Source organism: Chelmon rostratus, chromosome 6, assembly GCF_017976325.1.
Source record: "Chelmon rostratus isolate fCheRos1 chromosome 6, fCheRos1.pri, whole genome shotgun sequence".
Classification (NCBI taxonomy): Eukaryota; Metazoa; Chordata; class Actinopteri; order Chaetodontiformes; family Chaetodontidae; genus Chelmon; species Chelmon rostratus.
Genome location: NC_055663.1, coordinates 10,775,786 through 10,801,064, shown reverse-complemented (window position 1 = coordinate 10,801,064; position 25,279 = coordinate 10,775,786). Strand labels below are relative to the sequence as shown.

General features: G+C 44.1%; 1 protein-coding gene across 1 annotated transcript in view; it reads left to right on the top strand.

Moving 5' to 3' along the window:
• Positions 1-25,279, top strand: part of LOC121607907 (serine/threonine-protein kinase BRSK2) — a 158,218-nt gene that overhangs the window by 87,031 nt on the left and 45,908 nt on the right. The window contains exons 2-3 of the mRNA XM_041938939.1: positions 7,710-7,804; positions 23,688-23,773. Of these exons, the coding sequence (XP_041794873.1) occupies positions 7,710-7,804; positions 23,688-23,773 (181 nt within the window). The remainder of the gene's footprint in view (positions 1-7,709; positions 7,805-23,687; positions 23,774-25,279) is intronic.

Here is a 25,279-nt window from a genome sequence, read left to right as displayed (position 1 = left end):
CCAGTATTATTCTATTTACCAAGAGATCCTTGCTTTGTGTAGGGAGTTAACTTATAAGGGAGCTGTTGAGCGAATGTCTTATTTCACGCAGGCCAAATAAACAGTTTTCTGTATGCATGCGTCAGTGTGCCTCCCTCCTCGCACCAGCACTCCAGGGCTAAACTGCTCTTCCTGCTTTTGAAGCCGTTCTGTTGGTTTGGGCCTCTGTTGTTACTGATGTTGTTGCTCTTGCTTTGGCTGGAAGGGTTTAGAGGGTTGCAGGGGAATTCAGGCTGGGTAGACTAACGTCACGGCTGACTGAAAATGCAAAAGGAGCGAGCGAGGAGGTGGAGGGGTGGAGGAGATGCAGAGATTTGGTGAATGAAGAGGGAGGAAAGAAGCGGTGCGAGAGAGACAGACAGAGTGCCTTCATTGAGTAGCGAGCGAGCATTGTTTGATCTTCGACACGGCGTCTCCCTCCTGCACAGTATGACTCAACAGCTTTCTGCTGGTGTATTCCCTCTCTTTCTGCGTAGATGAGAGGATGAACAGAGAGAAGGGGAGATAAATGAGTCAGAGAGCCCTGACGGGTGGAGAAGGAATGAGGGCAAAATCTGGGCAGGAACTGCACGACAAGGGAAAGATAAGTACATGCAGTAACTGGATAACACAACGGAACCGAGAGAAAGCAGAAAGTGATTGGAAACTGGCAAATAGTTGACAAAAGCAGAGATTTTATAGCAAGGATTCACATATCGACAGCCCTGTGCTTAAATACTTCTTCATAGAGCACATTCTGTAGTGATGGAGTCAGACCGAACATTAATCTTCAGTACATTTCTTCGTCTATAATGCACAAAATGCGTTAATTTGTCATAACCATTTGTGTTTGGCACTTTGTCACCACTGTACATAAAAACTGTAATAGAGAATATACTGCGTAGTTGCAAGGAAAAAACATGTATTTCTCTTCTATGCACCACCCAGATATGTGTTTGACGTTGCAGGCAGCCTGTATGTGTGTAAGAGCTAACACAGCTGAAGAGCTTTGGGCTGCAGTGGTTGATGATCGGTCTTCAGCTCCTGCCCTTTGCCCTGGTGGAGGGGATTCCCACGCCCTGCTGCAGGGGCTTTTCATATAGCCAGAAGAAGCTGGAGCAATAAGCCCTAGTAACACATTGTGTTTCCTTTCAAACGCTGATCCCAGGACAGAGCTGAAGCCCCCACGTAGAGCATTCAGAGTTAGAGAGCAGCAGAGGGAAGCAGCTCACAGATCTGTGCCTAAGGGCAACGAGCTTCTCAGAGCCAACGCCTCGGGGAGAGAAAGCTAAGCCAGCATAAGCTACTACCATCTGCCGGCATTGGCTTAGGGCTTCTGAAAGATCAAGTTTGAAAGTGAGAGAGGTGCACAAGTGGAGACATCTCTTTTTCATCCTTCGCTCTCCGCTCCTAGTTGCTTCCAGATGGAAATTAAGCTATCCAGTAATGATCTTTAACCGCATGGATGCCAGTGCTGTGAGAGGATAAAGCTGAAGCATTGTGTGTGTGTGTGTGGCTCTGTAGATGTGTGTGGTTAGTAGGTGGAGATCATAAACAGCCTCTCCAAGGCTCAAGCAGAGTGTTCCTGTCCCCTCTCCCCGGCTCTCCTTCACTCCCTCTCAGTGTCTCAGATCGATGGCCGGGGAAATCAGGCTCACAGTCAGGGTCCTTCTCCTCTCCCGCCTGCTCCTCCCTGGATGTCCCAGCAGCACCCGATGATAAATCGACCACCGATCGGCATGCTTAGGAAGCTGGAACAGGAAGAGCTCTCACAAGTTAACACGGAGGGATGTGCGGTTTCTCTCTCTGGGAGTCGGGGTTTCCTGGATGCTCTGCCAGGCCAAACAGCTTTGAGGGAAGGCAAACATAAACATGCCAACGAGGGCCCACTGGGAACTCCCATAACAAGTCAAAGGATTTCAATGAAGTGCAACACACTCTCACTTTATAGTCTACTGGAGCTCATTCAGATAAACTGCACTGCTGCAAAATCTTTTGGCAGCCTAAAGGGTTCCAGATACTTCTTTCAACTTACATTATTGACAACATCTTATAGTATAAACAAATCACAATTTTTTTTTCCAACTGAGCACCTGTTTTTGCTGCATGAGTGTTTGTTTTACCCAATAGTTTCCCTGGACTAAATGCCAAATTTAAATGTGCCTGGTTGGGGGAAAGGCCCAAAATTCTTTGTCATTTATATCTTTCATAGAAAGTTGCTTTGTTCAAAAAGTTCAAATCCTCCCCATAATTAATATAACCTGACACCGGTTAGAGATGTTTTTGGGACAGATGTCAGCAAGTTCAGCTGTGATATCCAGAAGGACAACCACTGTGACACAAAAAGCTCATTACCAAATCAGTGCTTGCACACGGCTCAGTGCTGCAGAGCTGGAGACAAGCAGACAGATTTAATTTAAAAATAAAGTTGATTAGTAACATTTTCACAACTCTGTGCAGATGCTGTTAATGAACTGTTTCCATTAATGATAAGTGACTACATAGTCATGGTTCCCAGTGTTTTTCTTTCCTTTTTTCTCTTTTGGTTTCTTTATTTCTTCTTACATTGACTCTCTATTTCTGACCCTCAGTTCTCTCGCCTGCTTGTCCTAAAGGGCCGGCTCTGCAGACGCAATCAAGCCCAGCTCTCTATTCAAAAACTTTATTATTCATCCCTGATTTGTCAAAGCCAGCGGGGACATGATTGAAACCACAGCTTTGAAGCAATGCAGCAGTTTCCAGCACAGCGAAGGAAAACGCTGCTCAGCTCTGATGCTCACTGAGCCATGGACCAAAGTTCTCATTCTGTGTCTTCCTCCAGCGGGCCCGCTACGTTAGATCATTAATCACAGGGCAGTGTGGAAAGCAAAGAGTCCAGAGCCGGGATGGAGGCCTGGGATCAGTCGATGGTGGCCTCTCCAGCCCATAAGTCCCTGACTGGTGTCATTATTCTGACATTGTTGTGAAGGCGAGCGCTTTTGATGCTATTGATTTGGGAGGAGGGCGAAGGAGAGGAGAAATCAATGCGCTTGCTGATTCAGTGGTGTTGCAAACTCAGGTCAGCTGCGCAGCCTGCTTTTGTCCATATGTGTGTTAATGAGAAGCATTTAGGTGTACAGTATGTGACAACACCGGCCTGCAAGTGTCTTCCTGGTCCAGTTAATAAATTACATTCATGTGACACTTAATCAGAGCACAGTGCTGTCCTTCTCCCCAGAGAGGGAATTCAAACCTACGCATCAGCTCTATACTCACAAAGATACCAGCTGTACACATGCGCTTTATTGCATGGATGTCCGTAACATGTAGTTGAAAAAACAACATTTGAAATAGTTGTTTTTATACTCTCTTTTTAAATAGCTGCCAAAGGCAACTACAAGAGATCAAATTAAAATGAACTGTAATCCATATGCTCACACACACAGTCATGCACAGACACTGGCAACTGTAGTGGTAATCTTGCCTGTCTTCCCCCCGTGAGGCTCTGATCCTCCGTGCTCTCAGTCAAAGCCTTACGTTTGAAGCTATGTTCAAAGACAGACTACCTGCTCAGCCCCGGCCAGATCCAGACGAAACCCCTGCTTCTTCCAGGGTGTCTCCTCAACACCCCTCCCCTCCAGCCTTGCCGCTCCAGGTTCAGCTCAGCGCGTTCACCCAGAGCTGAGAGGGTTTCCTCTGGGGTATCGTCACAGACGGGCGAAAGGTGGAGGAGCATCAGGCAATCATCATCAATGGACATTACAGAGGGGTGGAAGATGGGTTGATTTAAGGTCATAGAGAGGCTAATTAGATACTACAACACACTTAAGACAAGATAAGTCACAATGCAATTACTGTGAGAAAATCCTGTGGCCTTAATTACACGTATCTCCTGTTGGAAAGAGGATGCTGGGCTTGGATACTAGCAGGGAGCGATCATCCAGAAGGATAAACCATTAGTTTATTGTAGAGGTTTTAATGGTTTGATGGGCAACACCCGACACCTCATCAGCATGTCTCTGTATCTCCAGTCCTGCACTTCAAACAAAATACTGTTTTGTTCAGCCAAACCAAAAGCCGACAGATTTTTTTTATTTATTCATTGTCTGATTTGTTTTATTCATTACGTCGGTCTGTTTTCTCCACTCAGGGTTGAAAACAGTTTCCGGGTTTCTTCTTTTACCGTACATTCGTGTTTGGTAAAAATTACTCTAGTGCACACTTTGAAATTATGTACAAGTACTGTGTGTTGCCCACACATGATGACTTGTTTTTGGCTCTGTTAGTGGGAATATATCTCAGTGCCTGATTTCGGTATAAAATGCAGCCATTTTTATCCTCGCTACCTGCAGTGACTGTCAGTCCACCGCTTTGGTCCAGACTGAAATATCTCAACAACTATTGGGTGGATTGCCATGAAATGTTATACATTCATGACCCACTGAGGATGAAGTCTACTGGTGATCCACCATCAAATTGACATTTTTGACCTTGAGTGAAAGTGTGTCCTGACAGTTTTGTGGACACGTTCTCTTGACATTTCATCTAGCGCCATCATTTGGTCAAAATTGGCAACTTTTCCAAGTATTTTGGAATATGGCAAAATACTTTCAAACAGACAACACTCCAAATGCTAGCATGGTAAACTAGGATGCTGAACATGACAAACATTATATCCATAAGGTAATTTGAGGGGGGATGAGGGGTGACCCCCCTCGTTAGCAAAATGGCCAAAATGTGTCACCCCTGTTGCTGGCCATCCCTCCCCTTCCCTCCACACGGGAATGCAGGCAGCACTGTCGGCTTTGTGAATTTGTGGCCAGAATGGCATCAAAAAGAACAGGAGGACAGCTTGACCTTTGTTTATTTTTCAAAAAGACAAAGACAGGTGAAAAATTAGCTTGGATTTGATTCCTGTCCAGACTATTAAATATGCATGAAAACTGGCTCATGTACAGATGAGCTAAGCATGTGGGCAGAAAATATTCTCTAAACTATATAGCTACAAATCACCCACTGATTATGTGTTGCGTGTTAGCATTGCCATTCTGAGCATGTTAGCATTTAGCTCAAAGCACCTATGTGCATTAGTATATTTTATGGTTTTGACTAAAACCAGTAAGTATGAGTATGTGTGTATACAACGCTGCTTCCAACACTCAAAGGAAACTTTAAATTTTGAGGACTTTAGAACTAAGAGATCATGTTACAGGATATCAACACTCCTCTTGCCTGATATTCCTCAGGTGGATTTGTGAGAAACATTGTACTTTTTAGGGATGTCAGACACAACATTTGCAGGCTATTGCACCACCAGTGGCTACATTTGAGACCAAAATGATGCCAGTTTTTCCAAAAACTGACAAATATGCATTGATTTTGGCCAGTGGGGCACTTTTATCTGTTGCAGGCTTATTTGTAATTTAAACTTGTAAGTTGGCTGTGTTTTGCCATGACCATTAATTCTATAATTTGTGCTCAAGGCATGATTTCCATGTATGGTGTATAACAGAGGCTTATGCCTTGTGTCACTTTGCATTATGTACTGAAGTTCTTTTTAAGAGTTCATTTCAATCCGTACACAAAGTGGTTGTAAAGTCATAATGTGCTGTCTTCCCGTGCACATTTCCCTCTCGCTAATGCGCCCTCTGCTCATGACAACACAGTCACTGGAGGAAGATGGATAGTGAGGCAAATAATCCAGTTAACTTTTCACGTGTTTGCAGGCAGATATTTTCTCTTTAATGTGTTTATCATGACTTATGAGCTTCTCTATAGCAGCCATTAACATATGATTACCATCACAGGGCTAATGGGTTTGACTGTTGTTCCCCCTCCTGCTCAACTGCTTCATTCCCTTTTCTAAATCTTCCTTCATCTTTCATCTTCCTCTTTTTAGCATTTGCTTCCTTCCTATCTCTGTCTCGTTCTCCATCATTCTGTATGTCTCTCTCTCGCCCTCTCTCTCTCACACGCCTCCTCTCCTCTATGTGTCTCCACTCTCGGCCCCCGCGGCCCCTCAACTCCCAAGCCAGTGCCTCACTCCCACACAATGCTCTCCATTATTGCTTAATTATCTGTGGCCTGTCATTTGAATAATGTGCTATCCCTGGTTCTCGATCTTTTTTGCTTTTTCCCTTCATCTTTCACATGCTCTTCACTATTTACTTATTCCCTCTTTCTCTTTTTCTGTCTCCCAGTGATGCTTGCGCCCTTCCTCATTCCTCTCGCCTCCTTGACGTTTCTCTGGTGTCAGAAGGCTTGTTTTCCTAAGTTTCACCGCCTCCTCAAAGCCCATTGACTCTCCCTCCTCTGCTGGTTTATGTAGAAATCAAACTGTGTGAGAGACAGTGGGAGAGCGAGCCAGAGGCCCATGCAAGTCTGGTTCATGTCAGCCAGCCAGTTTGATGAAGTGTATTTCTTCTCTCCATTGACGCGCTTCTTATAGTGACTGCATTTCTGTCTGAGGCACATCATAGTAACACTTATTAACTTGATCTTCATCTCTGCCAGCACGAGAGTGGCAAGAAATCAAAGCCTTCGCATTATTCCACTTGGATATTTCTGTAAATTCCGTGTGCCAGGCCATTACAGAGCTCAAATGCTGTAGTTTACAAAGTTAAAAATCATCTTCTTTCGTCTCCAAATCCCCGCAGCACTGTGGGGCCATTGGGGAAATCAATAATAAAGAGCCGACATTTGTTTGTGTATGGGTGTGTGTTTGTTCCAGTTTGTAAGTAATCTATCTGATGCAAACATCTTTCTAATGTGTGTGCCGCTCTGTGGTCCCTGGCAGAAAATGGATTGGTGGTGTCGTCATGGCTCCGCTGTATCGAATACACACAAACACAACACTTTGTTCCACTGTAACTGTACACTCGTTGGGGCATCCCTGCTTGTTTTCGGCATTGTTTGCGGTGGATCATTTAACTAAGGATACCTGGGGACATTCACTGTGGCAAAGCAGGAGAGACGCTTTTGCGGTTCTGCAGCAAATCTGAGGATTTATAATGTGTGGATTTTGATTTCAGAGCTAATGCCAATGCAGAAGCTAGTCCCGATAGGACCAGACTGGTATCAAACACTCAAGTCTCTCGCCTGCATCAGTGTGTTTGAGTTGAGAAGTAAGGGTGATGTTTTCTGCTGGGTTGCTGAAATGCAATATGCTAATTTACTCTCCTTGTTGCTTCATTCTAACCATTTTTGGGCCCCGATCAATAAAGAATCCCATTCAGCAACTGACCTTTGGCTTTGTAATGCCTCTGTTTGTTACTGCTACATTTTATTGTCTGTTTGAGCAAACTCAACATGACTGCATCACAGCAATTTAGTGCATTATAGGAATCAATAACACAAATGGCCCACTCACTTACTGCCTTTATGACTCAAATAAACCCCAGAGGGCAGCTTATTTAAGGAACTGTCCACACTTCAGAAGTCATTATCAGCATTCTGTACATGAAGTCATGAGCCATTTTACATCAGTCTGGTCAATGCACATTAGTGGACTGAAAAAAAGCTTAATTCTTACATGTAGCTTAATAATGTGCTCACTGCATTATGCATTGTACAGTCGGTACATTACATAATTATGCACTGGTTGCTTTCTCGGTCTCATCTGAATACGTTGTGTTTCCATTATTCTGCAGCATCTATGAAGTGTTTGACCCATTTGACCTAAAAAAGCATATGTCTCCTGTTTGTTTCTGCAGGGTTGGTCAAGCTCGGAGTCCACTGTGTAACATGCCAGAAAGTCGCCATAAAGATTGTGAACCGGGAGAAGCTCAGCGAGTCGGTACTAATGAAGGTATGTGTCCAGCTTTCAGCGGCTTTCAGATTGAAAGTGAGGTTGTTAAAGTTAGTTTGCACTCTCTTTTCTTCTTTTCCCTTTTCGTCTTTTCAAATACATGTAAGTAAGGAAGTGCTAGAGAATTTTTTTTTTTACATTTGCATTGTGATTGAGCCGTGGTGCCCCTGAAAGAGCCACCTCTTTGACGCAGAAAATGTGAGCTGACTGCCAGCTAGAGTTTCCAAAATCAAAATTAGAAAGAGTGGATTTTGCATTTCTACATAAACCAATGGCTGATCTTGCAAAAATGTTTGAATATGAGCGATTTATCATAATGAGCCTCATGAGGAGTGGAATCACTGGCTGAGTTGGTGACAGTGGGTGTTTGAAGCAGCTGAGTCTCATCCTTGTTGAACTGAAGGAGTCAGCTGTTTGGCTCTCCTGCCAGGCGTCAAAGCCACCAGGAGACCTTGGAGTAACACAACAGTAAAGCAATTCTGCAACTATAATCACTACTTTCTCACTGCAAAACATGTCAGAATATTCTGGGTGAAACAACTCTATTTATTTAAAATTTTACTGTTACCCACGTAGCCCCTTTTATGAAGGATGTTTTTTTTCTCATTACGTCCCAGGGCTCCTGCTGGGCAGCTCCATTCAGTGCCCGCTCAAAATTGGCACGCTGCAAAATTGGCCCTTGTGTTGATGGAGCACTTGTAAAGAAAAGCAAAGAGAGCAGGAAGATAGATGACAACAAGACGCCGCAACCTGAAAATTGTCTTTCACAGGACACACGCAGAGAGGAGCACCTACTGTAATTGTTTGCTTATGAGCTGGAAAGCAGGAAGCGGGAGGGTTTGCTCGCAGCACAGGTTATCTGCAAATGGAAAATCCTTACGTTTTGCATCACTTCTTGCAGCAGCGTCATTAGACTTTAGATGAAAAGCTCTCTGTCCTCGGATATTGCTGTTTGATAAACAGTCGGTATTAATCAGCCCCTTGCTGTGCCTGGGTCCCCAGGACTTTTTCTCCCTTATTGCTGTCGTGCTCTGGAAGCCGCTTCTATTTCTGCTCAACATACAGTGTAATATTTTCAGGAGGGAAACACAGGTCATTTCTGTTGCCTGTGCACTGACAGAGTTATTATTAGTCATAGCAAAAGTAGTCGCTGGAACCATTGTAACAAGTGACAGCAGAGGGGACGGTAGCAGGACAGTGTCCTGACCCAGGTGTTTCACATTGGGCTGTCCTGCAGACGGAAATGATTGTAACAGATGCCAAACACTGGCAGGTTTTCCACAGGACCACAGCTTTTGCTGAAGCTGCAGTTCAGAGCCAATTACTGAACTCAGCCGTTGTCACACTTCTCTCAACTGCTGGCCCCTGGCGTGTGTGCGTGCGTGCTTGCGTGCGTGCGTGCGTGCGTGCGTGCGTGCGTGTGCCAGCAGGCATGTGTTCACATGTGTGCCAGCAGGGATTTCATATAGAAGCCAGGGACAACTGAGCTCCTCTGAAAGAGACAGTTTTCTGTCTAATAAGTTTGAGAGTGGATGCCAAAAGTCATCAGCTATAAGCAATCATGTAAATAATGTGTCTTTCAAACTGAATGCAGCAGTTACATTTCTTTTCATTTCGTGAATCAGGTGCTTTTGGTTTTGGATCTGTGTGCTTGTATGGAAATGATGTGTGTGATCATATGTGTGTGTTTTTTGTCATTCCCATTAACACAGGCTTCTCATCGATGTACTCTAAACATGCAGTATTGTTTTTGTGTGTTCGCTGATTTGTTCACTGGCCTCTGATATAAAGCAACTTGAGGTCTCAGTTATAACTCAAAGACTCTGCACCAATGTACTTTGCACCTATACAGTAAATTAGGAGGCATGACCCATTAGACCACACCGTTGCTAAGGACACACACTTGGCACAACGTTGGCCTCAGATTCCGAATCTGCTCTCCCATGCTGAGGCTCTTACCGCGGCTGGACAGGTGTTTTCTGACTCAGATCCAGCCATGTTCCCATATTCCCATTGTGTTGCACTCCACAGTCTGATGTGTCTGTTCTCCGGCCTGCCTGTGTGGCTGTCAGACTGTCAGAGTGATCGGGCTGCACGCTACTGCAAGGCTCAGACTGGGAAATGTCACCTTTTAATATGCTAATGTCTTGGGTCCCCATGGTGCCATTAGGGTAGAGTCTGATTCTCCTGGACAGGTGTGTGTGTGTGTGTGTGCGTGTCTGCATGCGTGCACTTGCGCGTATGTGCATGTGTGCATGTGTGCCTGCACACAAGAGTTCATAAGAATGTGTGAGCGTGTGTCATACAGACACATATGTATGTGCAAGAGCACATCCTCCATGACGCATATCATCCCTCTACGTCTGTCCTTCCCCCGGCCGGCCTTGGGTGTCAGGGGTCTGCGGCGAGGAGATGACGGGTTGAATTAATTGTCTCAGAATGTCTGGCAGAGAAGTCTTTCCTCCGCTCACTCTGTGTTGAACTTTGTATAACTAATGTTGAACTCTTTAGTCCACAGCCCCACAGGCTATGACACTCTGGACCAGAAAGACATTGAATTGTCTTGGATAATGAATTCGTCTATGAACTTCTTGTCAGTTTGTTGCCAGGGAATGAGCCTTGACTACTTCAAAGAGCAAGAGCAGCGCAGTGGATTTATTTTATTTTATTTTTTGGTTCAGTTCGGAGCAGAAAACCTAACAATGGAGTTAGTTGAATAGTAATAAGAGTCTCCATCAGTGTGAAGTGGCTGCCTGTCATGTTTCAGAAGATGAGAGAGAAACAGACAGAAAGAGAATACACAGTATGTGCACATATGACAGTATGTCAGCAGTCATTGGCACTGAGGCCAAACAGAACGCAGTGTGGCGATCTGATACAGAGAGAAGCCCAGAAACAACACTGTATGTGTGAGCATATGTGTATCTCGAGAGGGTAGTTAATGTTCCTGAAACTCAGAAGAGAGAGATGGACATGCTGTGAGGAACCCTGCTGAGACGAGATAACACAGACGCCTCAGTAGGTATACCACGTCTCTACACACATTTCCTGTCAGGAGCGAGCGCGGGTTGTTCTTGAACTGTTCATGTGACATTCACACACATGGCATGGCCAAACGGTTGCCACGCGTATGATCGCAATAACCGAGACTTTTAATAATGATAAATGGTAAGTGAGAAACATTCTCTTTTTGCACACAAGAGGGTCAAATTGGAGGGATCTGTTGTGATGCAGCAGGGATTTTATATAAAATGGAGCTGCTCGCCCGCTCTTGAGAATAGAAAACAAAAATAAACATAATTTAAATCCATGATAAGAGTGTGACAAACCCTGTAACTGCTTTATGTCATGAGAATTTGGCCAGAATCAGGCCAGAAAAATCTAAGAAAACCTTCTGCATTTCATTGCACAAAAAGGCTTTCGCTAAAATGTCTAATTGTTAAAAGTCTTGCAAGATCTTTGCCTTTATTGAACAGAACCAAAACTGACAAATGTGTGATTTAAATGAGTAACCATGAGTCTGTTATTGCAGTGCCTCTGAGCACTTGCTGTAAAACTAATGGTTGAATCTTGCCACCGCAGTCAACTATGGTCTAACAAGCTTTACCTGAGAGCAGAAGATTCACTGTACTATATTTCATACCATATTACCCATCATTATGCCGAGTGGAGCAACTTCTCTAATCCGCAGTTTAGTCTCGGGGTGCGTTAAATTGTTGCTAGCCCCTAGCACTAACAACTAGCGGAGGGAGACGGGTATCTTTGGCGTGCAGCAGTTGGTAGTTGCAGTCGATGCCGGCTCTGTTTCTCCCTCTGAGCCAGTGAGCTGGTGGCGGCTGCTGCTGTTGGGATAAGGACAACTAATTAGCCAGAGTGACTCTCTCTCCTCCTGAAGCAGCACAACTTCAAAGTCACTCTACTGTCCCCGAGCCCAGAGAGAGAGAGAGAGAGAGAGAGAAAGGAAGAGAGGGAGAGGAGGGATGAAGTGCAGGATGAAGGCAGATAGAAGGGGAGGGAAGAGTGTGTGTGTGTGTGGGAAGGGTTAGAAAAGGATGGTGAACATGAAGTTAGAACACTTTGGATGGATGTCTTCTGAAGTAGATGTCTTTACATAGCTACGCTGTTTCTGATGTATTTCTTTTTTTTAGCGTGGTGAGGTTACTTGTGGTTTGCTGACTCTGTCCTTGATGTCAGTCACAACATTTCAGTGAGAAATGAGCGTGTGAGCGAGAGAAAAAGAGAGTTTGGAGATGGAGAGGCATGCAGTATAATTGCCCCCTGAAGCAAATAATTGAAGCGCTATGCTAAGGACACCGCATGTAAGAGCCGAGGACGAGGCAGAGCCAGGGTGGACAGCTGCATTACCTAAGACGGCCTGAAATATAAGGACAAGGCTCCATACTTTTTCTGATTAATGAAAAAGTTCATAACTGTTTAAATGTGTGCTTTTCTGTGCATAAACGAGGACATTTTTTTGAAATAAAGCAATGTGAGCACATAATTTGTATAATCCGTACATCTGTATCTGCAGCCTAAGTGGCAAAACACGAGAGCAAGTTTCATTCTGGATGACTGGATGACACAATGGTGTCCAATTTTTAAATGCGCAGCATCTAAGATGACAATTTAGCGCTAAAGAGGCAGAGAAAAAGCAAGGTTGAGTCCACCAACCGGCAGAGATTGCGGTGGGCGGGTGAGGAGCAGAAAGCCACGGCCACAGATGAATCACACAAGGTCTAATCTTGTTATCCCGACACCTCACTGACAGCACTGTAGCTTTCTTTCTCCGCCATCTCCGCTCTTCCCTCCTAATGATTATAGATTGGCCATCCTCCGCCATCTCTGTTGTGCCGCGAGTGGGTTGGATATAGAAATGCCTCCAACACGCACACGTGCCTCTGTAACTTTATGTCGCGTGCATGTACGCGGTTGTGTGCGTGCGTCGCAGAGACAGCGCCGACACCCCTGGAAATAAATGGGTTTCATATGTTTTGCCCCTGCGCCTTGATCCATCAGCTTTATACGGCGCTGAGCCAGAAGCCGGGGCTCAGCACACAGTTTGATCTTAACAGGCTGACTTCTCTCTGCTCTGCTTTTGCTGCATCTTTCACTCATTTCTGCCTGTTGATGTATTTTTGCATTAAAATGTTGGATTAATTTCGATTCTTGCAATAAAGTGAAATCAGGAAATATAGTAGCATTCTTTCGTTTGAGGTCAGTCAAATATAGTCAATTCTAACTATATTACAGAACCATGAGAAATTCAATACAATACATTTCCAGTGATACCCCCTTTCTTGTATCACACAGTATTAATCAGTGCGTCCCTCTTCCAATTGACCATGTTTACAAGCACAACGTATTCAAGTTTTTGTCCTTATTCCAAAAAAAGACAACCTGTTGATATCCAGGTCTTTCATAATGTTTAAAAGTAGCTGTGCTTCTCCTTCTAACCAGATATGAGGGCTTTTCATCTCTACCCCAGCCCTGCAAACTGTTGGTTGCGTACTGGCAAGAGGCTGTGTGTTGCGAATTGCGGTGAAAACCTCATTTGAGATTTATATTCTTAATGTGCTGTATACATGTCCGAAGAATGCTCCTGAAATCCAGCATTTACAGCGTGTCTTTATCAGGCTTTTTAAGGCTTAATTAGGTATATCCAAACAGAACTGTGGCATATTAGTGTGCATATAAATGTAGTGAGTGTCGCATAGTTTTTTCTCTCTGTCATTTTTCCCCTGAAGAAATTCTGTGAAGAACTAAATAATAATATTGATTTCCCCGAACCTGTAAGTCTTTACAAAGCCCTATCTGTTATCAGTCAATATGAAGCATTCTGCATCCTAACTTGGTTTCCAATCACTTCTCCCAAATCAATGTACATCCAGTTTTTTCCCAGTCTTTATTGAGTGTCGATGGCGCTCTGGTGAAACGGAAACAGGGAATAGATTTTACCCACGCGGCACAAGATGTTTGGAGATTGTGAGGCAATGTCGGCTGGCAGCCCTACCTGTGTCACATCGCGTTTCATGCTCAAGATCATTGACTGAAGACGCCCAACACTGAGTTTTGCACAGTTCTGCCTGCTAGTTTGGGATCTAACACATCCAGGAGAGACGCGTAAAAGCGTTAGTGCTGCTGCTCGCTGTGGTGACAAAGCTCATCAAACACACGCAGCGTTGTTTGACTGATTTTACCTCTCATATGTCTTATCGAGATAAAACAGAGACGGAGTGCAGAGGAAATAATGGAAAGGAGGATAGCGGAACACAAGTTGTAGCGGGATCCCCCATTGAGCTCGACAGGAGACAGACAGACGTCTAAACCGATGGCATTTGTTTCTCCTCTTCAAAGGCAGAAGCCGCTGTGTTGTCATGCGAGATGAGAAATCTCTGTTTGCTTTTTTATTTGCTGTTGCTTTGGTGTCGCTTTTTATTCTCATTTTTTTCCCTGCTTTTCCTTTGTGAGCGGAGGGCACATTTTATCCAATTCCTCTAACCTTAAGTGGAGTGATGCTTTCATGGGGAGATCAGCCAAGTTCCCCTTCAAAGTTCAGTTTTCCTTTTTATGCCTTTGTTTATTTCTTTGTTTTGCACTGGGATTTCTTACCTCTTTATATCACCTGTGGACCCACTCGAGTGTACTTTGTGCGTGTTTCTTCTCAGCCTCTGGGTATTGTGATCATCTTTTATCCGTCTTGTTTGAGTAGGGACTGATAATTGAATAGGTGCATCATGCCCTCTTGAGAGGGAAAATAAACTCAGTTTACTTCCAAATCTGTCTTTGTCATCTGTTTTTACATCATGCTGCTTCCATTTAAAGGCACACGCTTCCAGTGCCCTGCATCTCGACAGCATGTGTTAGTGAGTGATTTTATTCTGCTTTATATTGGCCTGTGCCCTGCCTTAATGTGCGATATGATGCACCTGCAGCACCTTGCCCTTGTCTTCATTAACACAGATAAATGCACAAATACATACAAAGAAGCTTTGGAAAAATGTTTTGCTAGTACAGCATTGTGGGATTGTAGAAAGAGTGAATGTTAATACGATTACCGTTCAGTCTTGGTGTGTGCGTGCTTGTTTGTGTGTGCGTGTATGTGTGTGTGTGGGACTGTAACCGAGCTTTGTGACACGTTAACTTTTGGACAATGAAGTGTGTCACAGTTTGTGACAACTGTCATCTCACTGCCAACATCAATGCTGTGATATGTCATTTCATATACCATGGCATCACTGTAACTGCCATTGCTTATACTTACAGTATGTGTGTGCTGTCATATGTGTTTGTGTGCGTGTGCGCACAAGTATCTGTGTGTGCGAGTCACACGTACCATAAGTGACACCATGAATGACAGCTCCGTGACCATTGTCTAGTTGCTCAAGAGTCAACAAAGACGCACACACACTCAGACACACTCAACTCCCCTTAAGGTTCTGTCTGTCCTCTCGCTGCAGGATATGGTCTGTAATAGTCTCACATCAGACAGGCAGGGTTGTGGGGTGAATAACAGCTTGTGGACAAGCATGTCACAAAGAGCACTACCAACAATGCTGCTTACTTGCCCGCTTACAAGCACACAGGCTGTGTGTCCACAGAAATTGTGCTCGGTCCCAAACCGAGGCAATTTAATGCGTATAAGCCAAGCACGCACCTGATAATGATGCCTAAAAATATGCCATTTATCAGCTGCATGCATGGTTTCCACTCGTATTTCAGTTTCATGCACTGATCTGTGAACTGGAATCCACAGATACCAAAGTAAACAGGTGCAAAATGTACCTCGCACTATATGTTGTCACTGTACTATAAAAAGACACATGTGAAGAAAAATGTATACTGCAATAATAAGCCACTTTGCGTTGAGAACTTCCACTTCACTGCCACTAATATACTAAATACTACGAACGAGTGAATACTAATACTCCTAGTATTTACTATATTCTGCCTGGGACAGAGCCAGTTCTATTGTGTAAATGGATGCATGTGCTCATAGAACTATAGTTATGTCTATTAGCTCCTCAGTATTCAACACATGGCTTTATGTCTTGATTATGCTGTTAACTAGCTTCCTACAAGGCTTGAACATTATGCACAGGCTACATTAATTTATGAATCAGGCATAAATTTACCACTTTTAGCCCTTGCAAATAAACAGGGAAATTGGCTCAGACTTGGCGCCGTTAATGAGTTTGGGACAGATCCTGTTGTATATTTGGGCTTTTTGCGGTCAATGTGTCGGACATCTAAAGAGAGACACTTTTAGCTCCGTCGGCTCCTTCATCTACATCCCTGTGGGGATTGTTTGCTAATGACCCTGTTGTGGTGACACTCTCAAGAACACGCAGACACATGCACGCCAACACATATATGCACCGTATGTTTGCACATGTGGTTTATCATTCTTAGGGTAAATTAGTATTCATATAGAGTACCACAAGAGCACAAGAGTGTGCCTTTTATGTATCTCACGCTCAAGTGTAAGAGCTAATTAACAAGTGCGGAAGTTGAAAAAACTGCCTGATTACATTATTAGAGCTATTTTCAACCTATTTACAAAGTTGCTAATTTGAGTTGTTTCAGTTGACCAGTCTTACCTACTGACCTGTTGTCTGTCTGGTATTGACTCCTCTGCCCGACTGACTATTGACCAGGCTCATGTGTCATGAATAGGCCATGTATTCATATGTGGAGATAATTAGTGAACTAGTGAATCACTGTGAGCTAATTACTACTGTCCGCCTGAATTATTGCACTAATAATCTTCATTACTCATTACTCACTCTCTTTAAGTTGTTTGCACATAACATTACATTTACCAAAACCTGCACCAGTGTGTTAGATTGGCTTGTGCCGTATTTTACACCTTCCTTCAAGTCTCATCAATCAGTTGAATGTCCATGTTGTGTTTTTCTTCATATAAATAATCTTGTAGCAGAGGTTTACTTTGTGAACACTTGTGTTTCTATAAATGAATGCTTAGCAAAGATTTTCACATTTTCTATAATTCTTTCTAGAATTTTGTCATTTTTAAATTACAGAAGTGCTCTGGTCTCATACAGTCAGACAAGATTTCAATCAGCCAAATTTACATCATAGGTATTTTAATTCAAGATTGGCAGCAAGGAAAAGACACATTCTGCAAGAAACAGATGGCTTTTAATACAAAATCCTCCTGCATCCTTAGAGGACCTGATTTTATCTTTACTGTGCTGCACCTAAGAAACAATTCCATCTACCTCACATTCAAGTAAAGTTGACTGTAGGTTGTTAGATTTACGCTTTCATAACTGCTATAGATGACCTTTAGATCTAATCATTACATTCTGCCCTGTGCTCTCTCTCCAGTCTGTGAAAACCAGTTCATTAATCCACATTTCACATCTCCACACAGTCCAAGGTCACCTCACCAACCTCCTCGTATGAAATATCCCTCACTTAGGGAGTGAGTGACAAAAAGACTCTTCAGACGGCCGACACAAAAACATGGCTGCCAAAGGGATCCGCTGCCTGCCCGTCACTGATAAATCACTCATCCTGCGGAGGGGTTTTGCACGGATGTGGCCATTCACATACATCATACCCCCGAGCACACACCTTTCACCCTCTCTGCAGCCCAGCCCATCCCACTCCATCCCACCCATCAGCCCTTGCAGTAGGTGTGACGAGGGTCATGATTATACCCTTTGACCTCACGGCGTGCAGGACCTCTGCCATTAGACTCTATTACGACCAAGGTTATCCAGGGACATGTCTGTTACTGTGAAATGATGTGGCCTGCCACTGGTCTAAGTGGCAGCCTGATGGATCTGTCAGAAGCACAGGCACGCATCACAGACATGATTAGAGAGATAGAATGAAAGAAACAGAAAATAAATGAAGGATAGGAGAGAAGGAGGAAGAGGGGGAGGGGGGTTAGAATTGGTCTCGGATGGGAAGGGGTAATGAGTAAGATTTGAAAGGTGGGAGATGGATAAAGGATAAGGACTAGTGGCCTACCAGAGACTACGTCCAGATCGATTTACATGTCTCTTGCATTGATCAAACTCCCCCGTGTAGGGAATTTACCTCCTTCTCACAAAGGATGACTGATACAGTGATTATCAGAAAAACCTGCTGCGCTGACTGTGTATCCAAGTGTGTTTGTGCATGTGCGCACACATTTGTGTGTTTGTGAGGTCCGCTGAGCGGCGAGAAAAGTGATAAAACAGAGAGAGATGAAAGTCACAGGGATATTACTTTTTTTTCTCAGTTCAACCGCTTTGACTGGAATGGAATCATACAAATATTTATTTTGTATTTTATTTTGCTCTCGCTGGGACGGGCTCAGTAGAGGGAGATAACACAGCTACCTAACGCACACACTCCCTCACCAAATGCTATTAAATCCATCACCCCGAGCCCGTCTCCGTCAATTTCAAAAACAAGTTTGGATAAGCAGCTTCTCCCAGGAACACATGTTAATGTCCTCTGGAAGGCAGTGACCATGCCCTGCACACCAAGCAGAGGAAGAGCATGTGAAGACACACCTTGGGACAGACCTTGTGACCGATGCCTTTCCACCAGGGTGTAACAAGTAGACTGTGCATCTGTGTGTTTGTTGCCCTTGAAACTTGTGTCCTTCCCTCCCGGCTACAACAACTCACATACAGCGTTGTTCAGCCACTGAAAGCCTTACCATTTACATGCATGTGCAAGCACGTACACTAAGATACACACATGCATGCGTACACACCAGCTTGGCTACCCTCTGTTCCTGGCATAAAACACCGATTCTGCCCTACTGGCTCACTGACCGACATATGGATGGATGGAGGTGGCTCATGGCTTGCCATGATCACTGTTGTGTGTGTGTGTGTGTGTGTATGTGTGTGTGTGTGTGTGTGTGTGTGTGTGTGTGTGTGTGCGCGCGTGTGCATCATGCGTTAATGTGTCCACATGTCACAAGTATGAATGGATGACAAGCTGACTGGTTTTTGTCTGCGAGCCAGTGGCCAAGCTGTGCTGTCTCCTCCCCTTCTGCTCACTGACAGTTGGACCCACGTCCCCTTCTCTCCAGCCATTACCCCGCCCATTCCTTATTTCTCCGTCGCCCACATGTCACCTGATCTATTAACCTCCTACACCCCTTCCTCTGAGTTATAGTTTTGGTAGATTTTAAAGTTTTTATTTGCTAAACTTAATATCAAACGAATAAGATACAATTTGGGCTTATTCACAATGTCAAAGAATAAAGATCATGACCTACAAAAAAGCTAAATTAATCATGTTGGACTTTTCAGAAAAGTGTTATTTTTATAAGAATTCCTTAAGTGTAGACCATTATATCTCATTGAAAGTTAACCTAAGCATACATTTATGAATTAGGTTGAAAAATCATCTGTATCTATAAAAAATAGAAAAAAACTGTAATATCATAAATTGTGATGAGTTTGTGAAATAAAGCTGATGGAGTGCAAGAAAAAAAGAAAATGTCATGAATGTTAAGGACATGCTGAAGAAGGATAGAGACTATAAGGAGGGTCCACAGAATATCTGGCCTTTCAGCCTTTCTGCAATTGTCTTATGTTGGAAACAAAATGTATTAACCATAAATCCAGTGACTCATACACTGTAAAATGTTGTGATTCACTGCACTGGGAAAGCTTCTAAAGATCTAGCAAGATGGCAGAAATAAATTCATTCTAGACAACTGCCCTAGATATCTTGTCCGCAGGATGAAGCATGCAGGTGCAGTGGTCTCTCATTTCCTTGATTGTCACATGCTTTTAGCTCCTCACACGGCCGCCTCGTCGCCTTATATCATTTTGCTCTCCGTGGGCTGTTCGGTGCATGGCGCTGCTAAAAAGGTTATCCCTTCCCTGTGTTGTGTTAATTAGCAACAAAAGAGGCTGCAAAACTCAGGGGGGGAGGCCGAGTTGGCAGTGCCACTCTGCTCTCTTTCCATCTGTCTCGTCTGCATTTCTGTTTTAGTCTTCTCCATTGCGGAGAATTACATGGCCTGCGCTTCATCCCTCTTGCATTCACCCATCCTTCTTCCTTGGTTTTTCTATCCATCCGGCAGTTCTTGCATGCACTGTGGCTCCCATGTTAACATTAGCCACCCCCGTTTTTTTTTTTTTTTTTTATTACACACATGGCTGCCCTGTTGACTTTGATCCTCAGATCTTAGTATCAGGGGACCATTCACTCGCTCGCCTGGGGGAGGTGACAGAAATGTCTGTGTTTTCCTTCTGTGCGCATGAGAAAGAAAGAGAGAGAGAGGCGGGAGAACGAGCGCGAGATTCAATAAGTGGAGAGTGAGAGATGACAGAGCCTGTGATCCAATATTTTCCCCTCTGAGATTTTGGGCCGCTTTCTCTGCTCGGTCACTCCGTGACATGTGTGACATGAATCTAATGTCTTTGCGTCTTTGTTGTCGCCTGGTTGTCTTGGTCTCTGTCCTCTATTACTGGACTCTTACCCATGGTGATGGCATTATTGATGTCATTTGTTTGCTCGTCCATTCAGCCATTCAGATCCAGGGCTGTAATTTGAAGAATCAATAGCGAGCTGACGGAGCTATGCTAAACTGGCTCTTATGACACATGTGCGCAGCAGGGACTGCTTTGCCTCACTTGTCTATGTAGCCCCAGTCTTCACAGTTCCCCTTCAATTTTCTATTATAAAATACCGTCTGCACCTGCAAATTACACCATAATTACAAGAAATGTGTCACATTAGATGTACTTTCAAACATCATCAAAATTAAATGCTTTTAATTTGGAGGACAAGAATTCAGTGTCATGTTTTATCATTCATCACACAGCTTCTTTTTTTTTTCTTTATTTTGCAGGCAACTGTCTAGTTGTAGAATTACCCCCGCAGTTCCAACTTATTTATGCATTTAGAGTGCCAGGATATGACAAACCTGGTGGGTCAAAGCGTTGCCAATCAGCCCATCCACCAACAGACTCCTGTTCTGACGCCTTCTGCTAATGATGTCCACTCCACAACGATAACCACCGTACTTTACAAGTCAAATTATCTCCCAGTCAAATAGCCAATTTGGATTAGTGTCAGTCTTGTGCTCTCGTTCAACCTCTGGTTTCTGATGAGGTGTTTTTTCCACTGCCTATTCTTCCTCTTGTTACCCTGTTTGTTTTTTGAAAAACCGAGCAAATAGGCTCTATGCTGAAGTGTGGAACACAAGACACAAGAAAGATGAAAAGAGAAGGTGTGTGTTCATCTGACCACCTATCCATCTGTCCGTGTGTGTGTGTGTGTGTGTGTGCGTGTGTCTCGGTGAACGTTGTCCAAGCGCCTGCTAATAAAGGCTTAATGAAGCGCCACGGAGATATGGAGGGAACTGTCCACACTCACAGATGTGAAACTTAATGAGAGAGTGCGGAGCCACGTACAGGAGCCAGGCCAAGAGAGAGGAGGGCCACCTGGCATTTATATTAGCATGAAGTTATGGAGGTGTTGCATGTGTGTGTTCGAGGCTCTGATAAGGAGTGAGCCAACAGTTGCACACTGTGTGTGTGTATAAATGCAGTTGTTTTATGCATGCATTATTACCGTTTGCAATAATCCATGCACCAAAAAAACCTATAGGCCTGACTCCACCTTTTGCAGGTGGATGCAAGTGAGGTGTGCATTAAATGTATCGATTATTTCTTTTGACTCATTATTGTAGGCTATTAAATGAAACTGTTGCATTTCGCGATGCTAGAAAGAGCAAGGGTTGCTCCACAGATTTGCATGAGTGTGTTAATCAACAGCTAATCTTGCAATAAGCAGGCAGTTGTACAGTTAAGTCTTCACATTAAGCCTCATTTCTCTTATTTCAATTAACTAAAAGGAGGCGCTTAAAGGAAGCTTAGGAAGCCAGCTGCTGGCTCTGTAGCATTTCGACAGCTCATCTCTCCCTGAGTCCTGGGTAGCATTAGTCTCTCTGCGGGGAGCCCCGCTGCCAGCTAGCTAGCTTGCCGGCCTCCACGGGCTCATTCTTAACAACACACCTTAGCCTCAGGTGAGAGAGTGGCACGGTGTAGTGCTGCTGATAGCGCTCATTAGTCTCTGGATTAGCCCTGATTAGCCTCGCTGTTACTCCCACTGATACGCCATGCTAATTACGTATTTACCACTTTACCCTTTTTTAGACGAGCTGGGCGCCTAACTTTATTAGCTTTACATTCTCCCATGACTTTTTCCTGGCTGCGGCTCCAACACTGTTTGCACTGCATTGCATTTTTTTTTGCTCCCCAGTAACTAAATGTGAGCTACCTCAGCAGGTTTTTATCATCCACTTTGCGACATGTTGCTCTTGATAAGGAGCGGAGATGGGGATGCTGCTGTTTGGGCAGAACATAATCATCAAAAGTGTGTCAAGATAGGGTACAATACTTACCTGAGCTGACAGTAATCACTAATAGAAGCTGTTCTGAAATGGAAAACAATGTGAGAGTATAATTAAGGGGGAGGAAACTGATTTTACGCCCAGTCAAGCAGGCAGCTTTGTAGGAGTTTAACAAAAACATAGTTAGATGGCAGATTAGAGTTTTGACTTTATTCCACTTGAGCGTTCAGAAAACGAGGAGAGTGAGTGTGACGTTAAAGCAGCGTGAGGGCTGTCACACGCAAGTGACAAAGTGAAATTGACTTTGATGAGATTGAATAGAGGCAGAGGAGCCCTTAACACACACTGTCCTTTCATCTCCGTCATTGTCAGTCAGAGCTAGACGCAGAGGGCGGAGGAGAGGATGGACAAGACAGGTGGAGGAGCAGGATGAGCAGATAACCGCAACACACAAGGGAGCACGGGAGCACAGGGGGGCTGAAGATTAGCGGCGGCTTCTGTCGAAGTGGGCTCCATGCTGATCTTCAGTGGCAGCTGTACATGCTGACTACAACCTCCGGAGATGCTGACACAAATCCAAACTGATCTGCTCGATTTTGGTGAAATTCAGCTCTTGCTGGTCTCACGGTGCGCTGTATATGTCCCTCAGCAGCTCTGTAAGCAAAAAAAAAAGAAGAAGAAGAACTTAGAAACTTGTGTGGACTCAGCCATCTGCTTGTTGTGGACACAGCGTTGTGTTTATATGTAGTGCCGCTGTCTCAGGCTGACTGCAGGAAGAAAAAACCTCCTCGGGGAGATGTTGATGTACCTGAGTGGACATTTTGACCCCAAGTCACCCATTGGCTGTACTCTTAGTGGACAGAAATGTTCAAACGTGGGATGTCTGACTCTGACAGCTTATTGTACTTCATGTTTCTTATCTAGCCAAGCTGATTTATGTTTACCTCGAGCAAACCGTGGGATTATGAAATGTGATTGCAAAGTATGCAGCGAGGCTTGTTTGTGAGAGAGGTGGAGGACACAATTTTTAGAAGATAAGACAAAGGCAACCTGTTTTCCTTCAGTTTTTGAAGCAAACCATATTTTCCAGCAGAGATAGCCGTGCTCGCTGGCCTGGATGCCAACCAGAGTGTGGTCAGAGCTTATCTCCAGTCTTTTCTGCCAGTAGAAAGTGCCAGTCAGCGCCTTCCGTTGGTTTACTTATTCCTCTTAAGCCCTTATGTTGGTTGTGTCTTGTGTTATTACAGATTGCTGCCTCTCAGATTTGTCTCTCTAACAGTGACCTCACAGGTAACCTCAGGAAAACGACTGGCAAGAACTCATCACAGGCTGTTTTGGGGTCACTCGGTTTGTCTCCCCGGTACTTCAGTTTTGGCAGCAGAGGGAAGAACGTTGCAGTTTAAGAGGGCAGATCAGGACAATTGGTGCTTTTAGGAACTTGACTGTGTTGATTTTTCACTAATCAAATCTCTTTTTTCTCCCCTCCCCTTCCTCCCTCTTTCCCTACCTCCCTCTTTCCCTACCAATCCCTCTCTCACACAGGTGGAACGAGAAATAGCTATTCTGAAGCTCATAGAACACCCGCACGTTTTAAAGCTACATGATGTCTACGAAAACAAAAAATACTTGTAAGTATCACCAGTGGATTGTTTAGCAGGTTTGATTTATGCAAAATACACTAAATCATACTGCACACAGTAACTGATTGTAAGTTTGCGTAAAAACTTTTGTGGCTCACAAATATCATTACCACCAAGTGCTCTTTTGGATGCCAGAGCAGTCTTTAAAATCCCACAGATCATTTTGTTGGCCCGCAGAACAGTCTTGAGTGGTGTATTGTGATGGGAGGGCAACGATGATAGCCTTGGAGGGGCGGATGCTCCATTAGCATTGGCATGAAGCATTTAATTTGGTCGCGCACGCTAGGGGACTGCTAATAGGGAGAGGAAGTCTCCGTAATGTAAACACCATGACACGCTTATCAGGGGCGACGCCATTGCATTAAGAAACATTAGCCGCAGAGAGTGGCAGCCGCATTAGTCCGCTGCCGGGGCCGCACACACTCACATCTATTAGCTAACTTTAACAGCAGTGAGTGACAAGCCCATCAGTAGTGTGTGGTAGCCTTCCTGATCTGCAGAGGGCTGTTTGTCAACCAAATTCAATTAGTTCTCATCTTCAGCTTACAGGCCAAATGAGTTTGGACATGCAGCGCTGTACATGTCATCCGAATATTGTGATTCATCCTATAATTGGATTACTAAAATCACATTTCGTGTCGGTTGCTTCATCACGTTTGACAGTTGTTCACTAGTAGTGTCACAGAAGACAAATTGCTTTACGTTCGTGTCACCAGTGACTCGGGCGCACTCGGTGCCTCACATCGTCCATGTCGTCTCCAAATGAATGTTGTTTAGATTGTTGCTCAGTCTCCCCACTTGAAAGCCAGTAACTGATAGACATACAGCACGTTTTGAGCCAGCAGTCTCAGAGCTTTTAAGTTTTATGATGGTGCTGGCCCAGATCCTACCACGAGCTGTTTGAAGTGGTGTGCATGTGTGTGTACACGAGGTGAGGGAGAGGTGGAAGGAGTTTGATACATAGCGCACCAATGTTTTATTTATGGATATTTCATCGCTCGAAACGAATGAACGGTCACATCATGATGTCGATATAAATTATGCTTTTGAGAATGAAAAACGGTCGCTGAAAAAATGCTCAGTAGTTTAAGAGTCCATAATGCACATGAGTACACTTGATGTAATGGTGTCGCTATGAGCTGTTTTATGTCAGGTTTTTTGCTGCAGCGTTAAAGAGGTTACAAAGATTAATTGTAACACGTGCAAGACGAAGTCCTTTGAAAGACCTCTTCTTATTGGCTGAGCTACTGTTAGGCAACAATGAGGCTGTTCAGAGGCCCACGTTCTCTGCATCCTTGCATTGCTGAAAATGTATAAATGTTTTTTATGATGGAAATACTGTAATCTTACAAGTAATGCATGAACAGAGTGTATAGCAGTTCATGTTAAGCGGCACTCCACTGATTCAGTATTGCACTTGCATTAAGTTGGGGTACTTGCGAGAAACCCGTTAAAAAAGGATTAGCTGCATCTGTCCTATCCCGAGATGCGCTG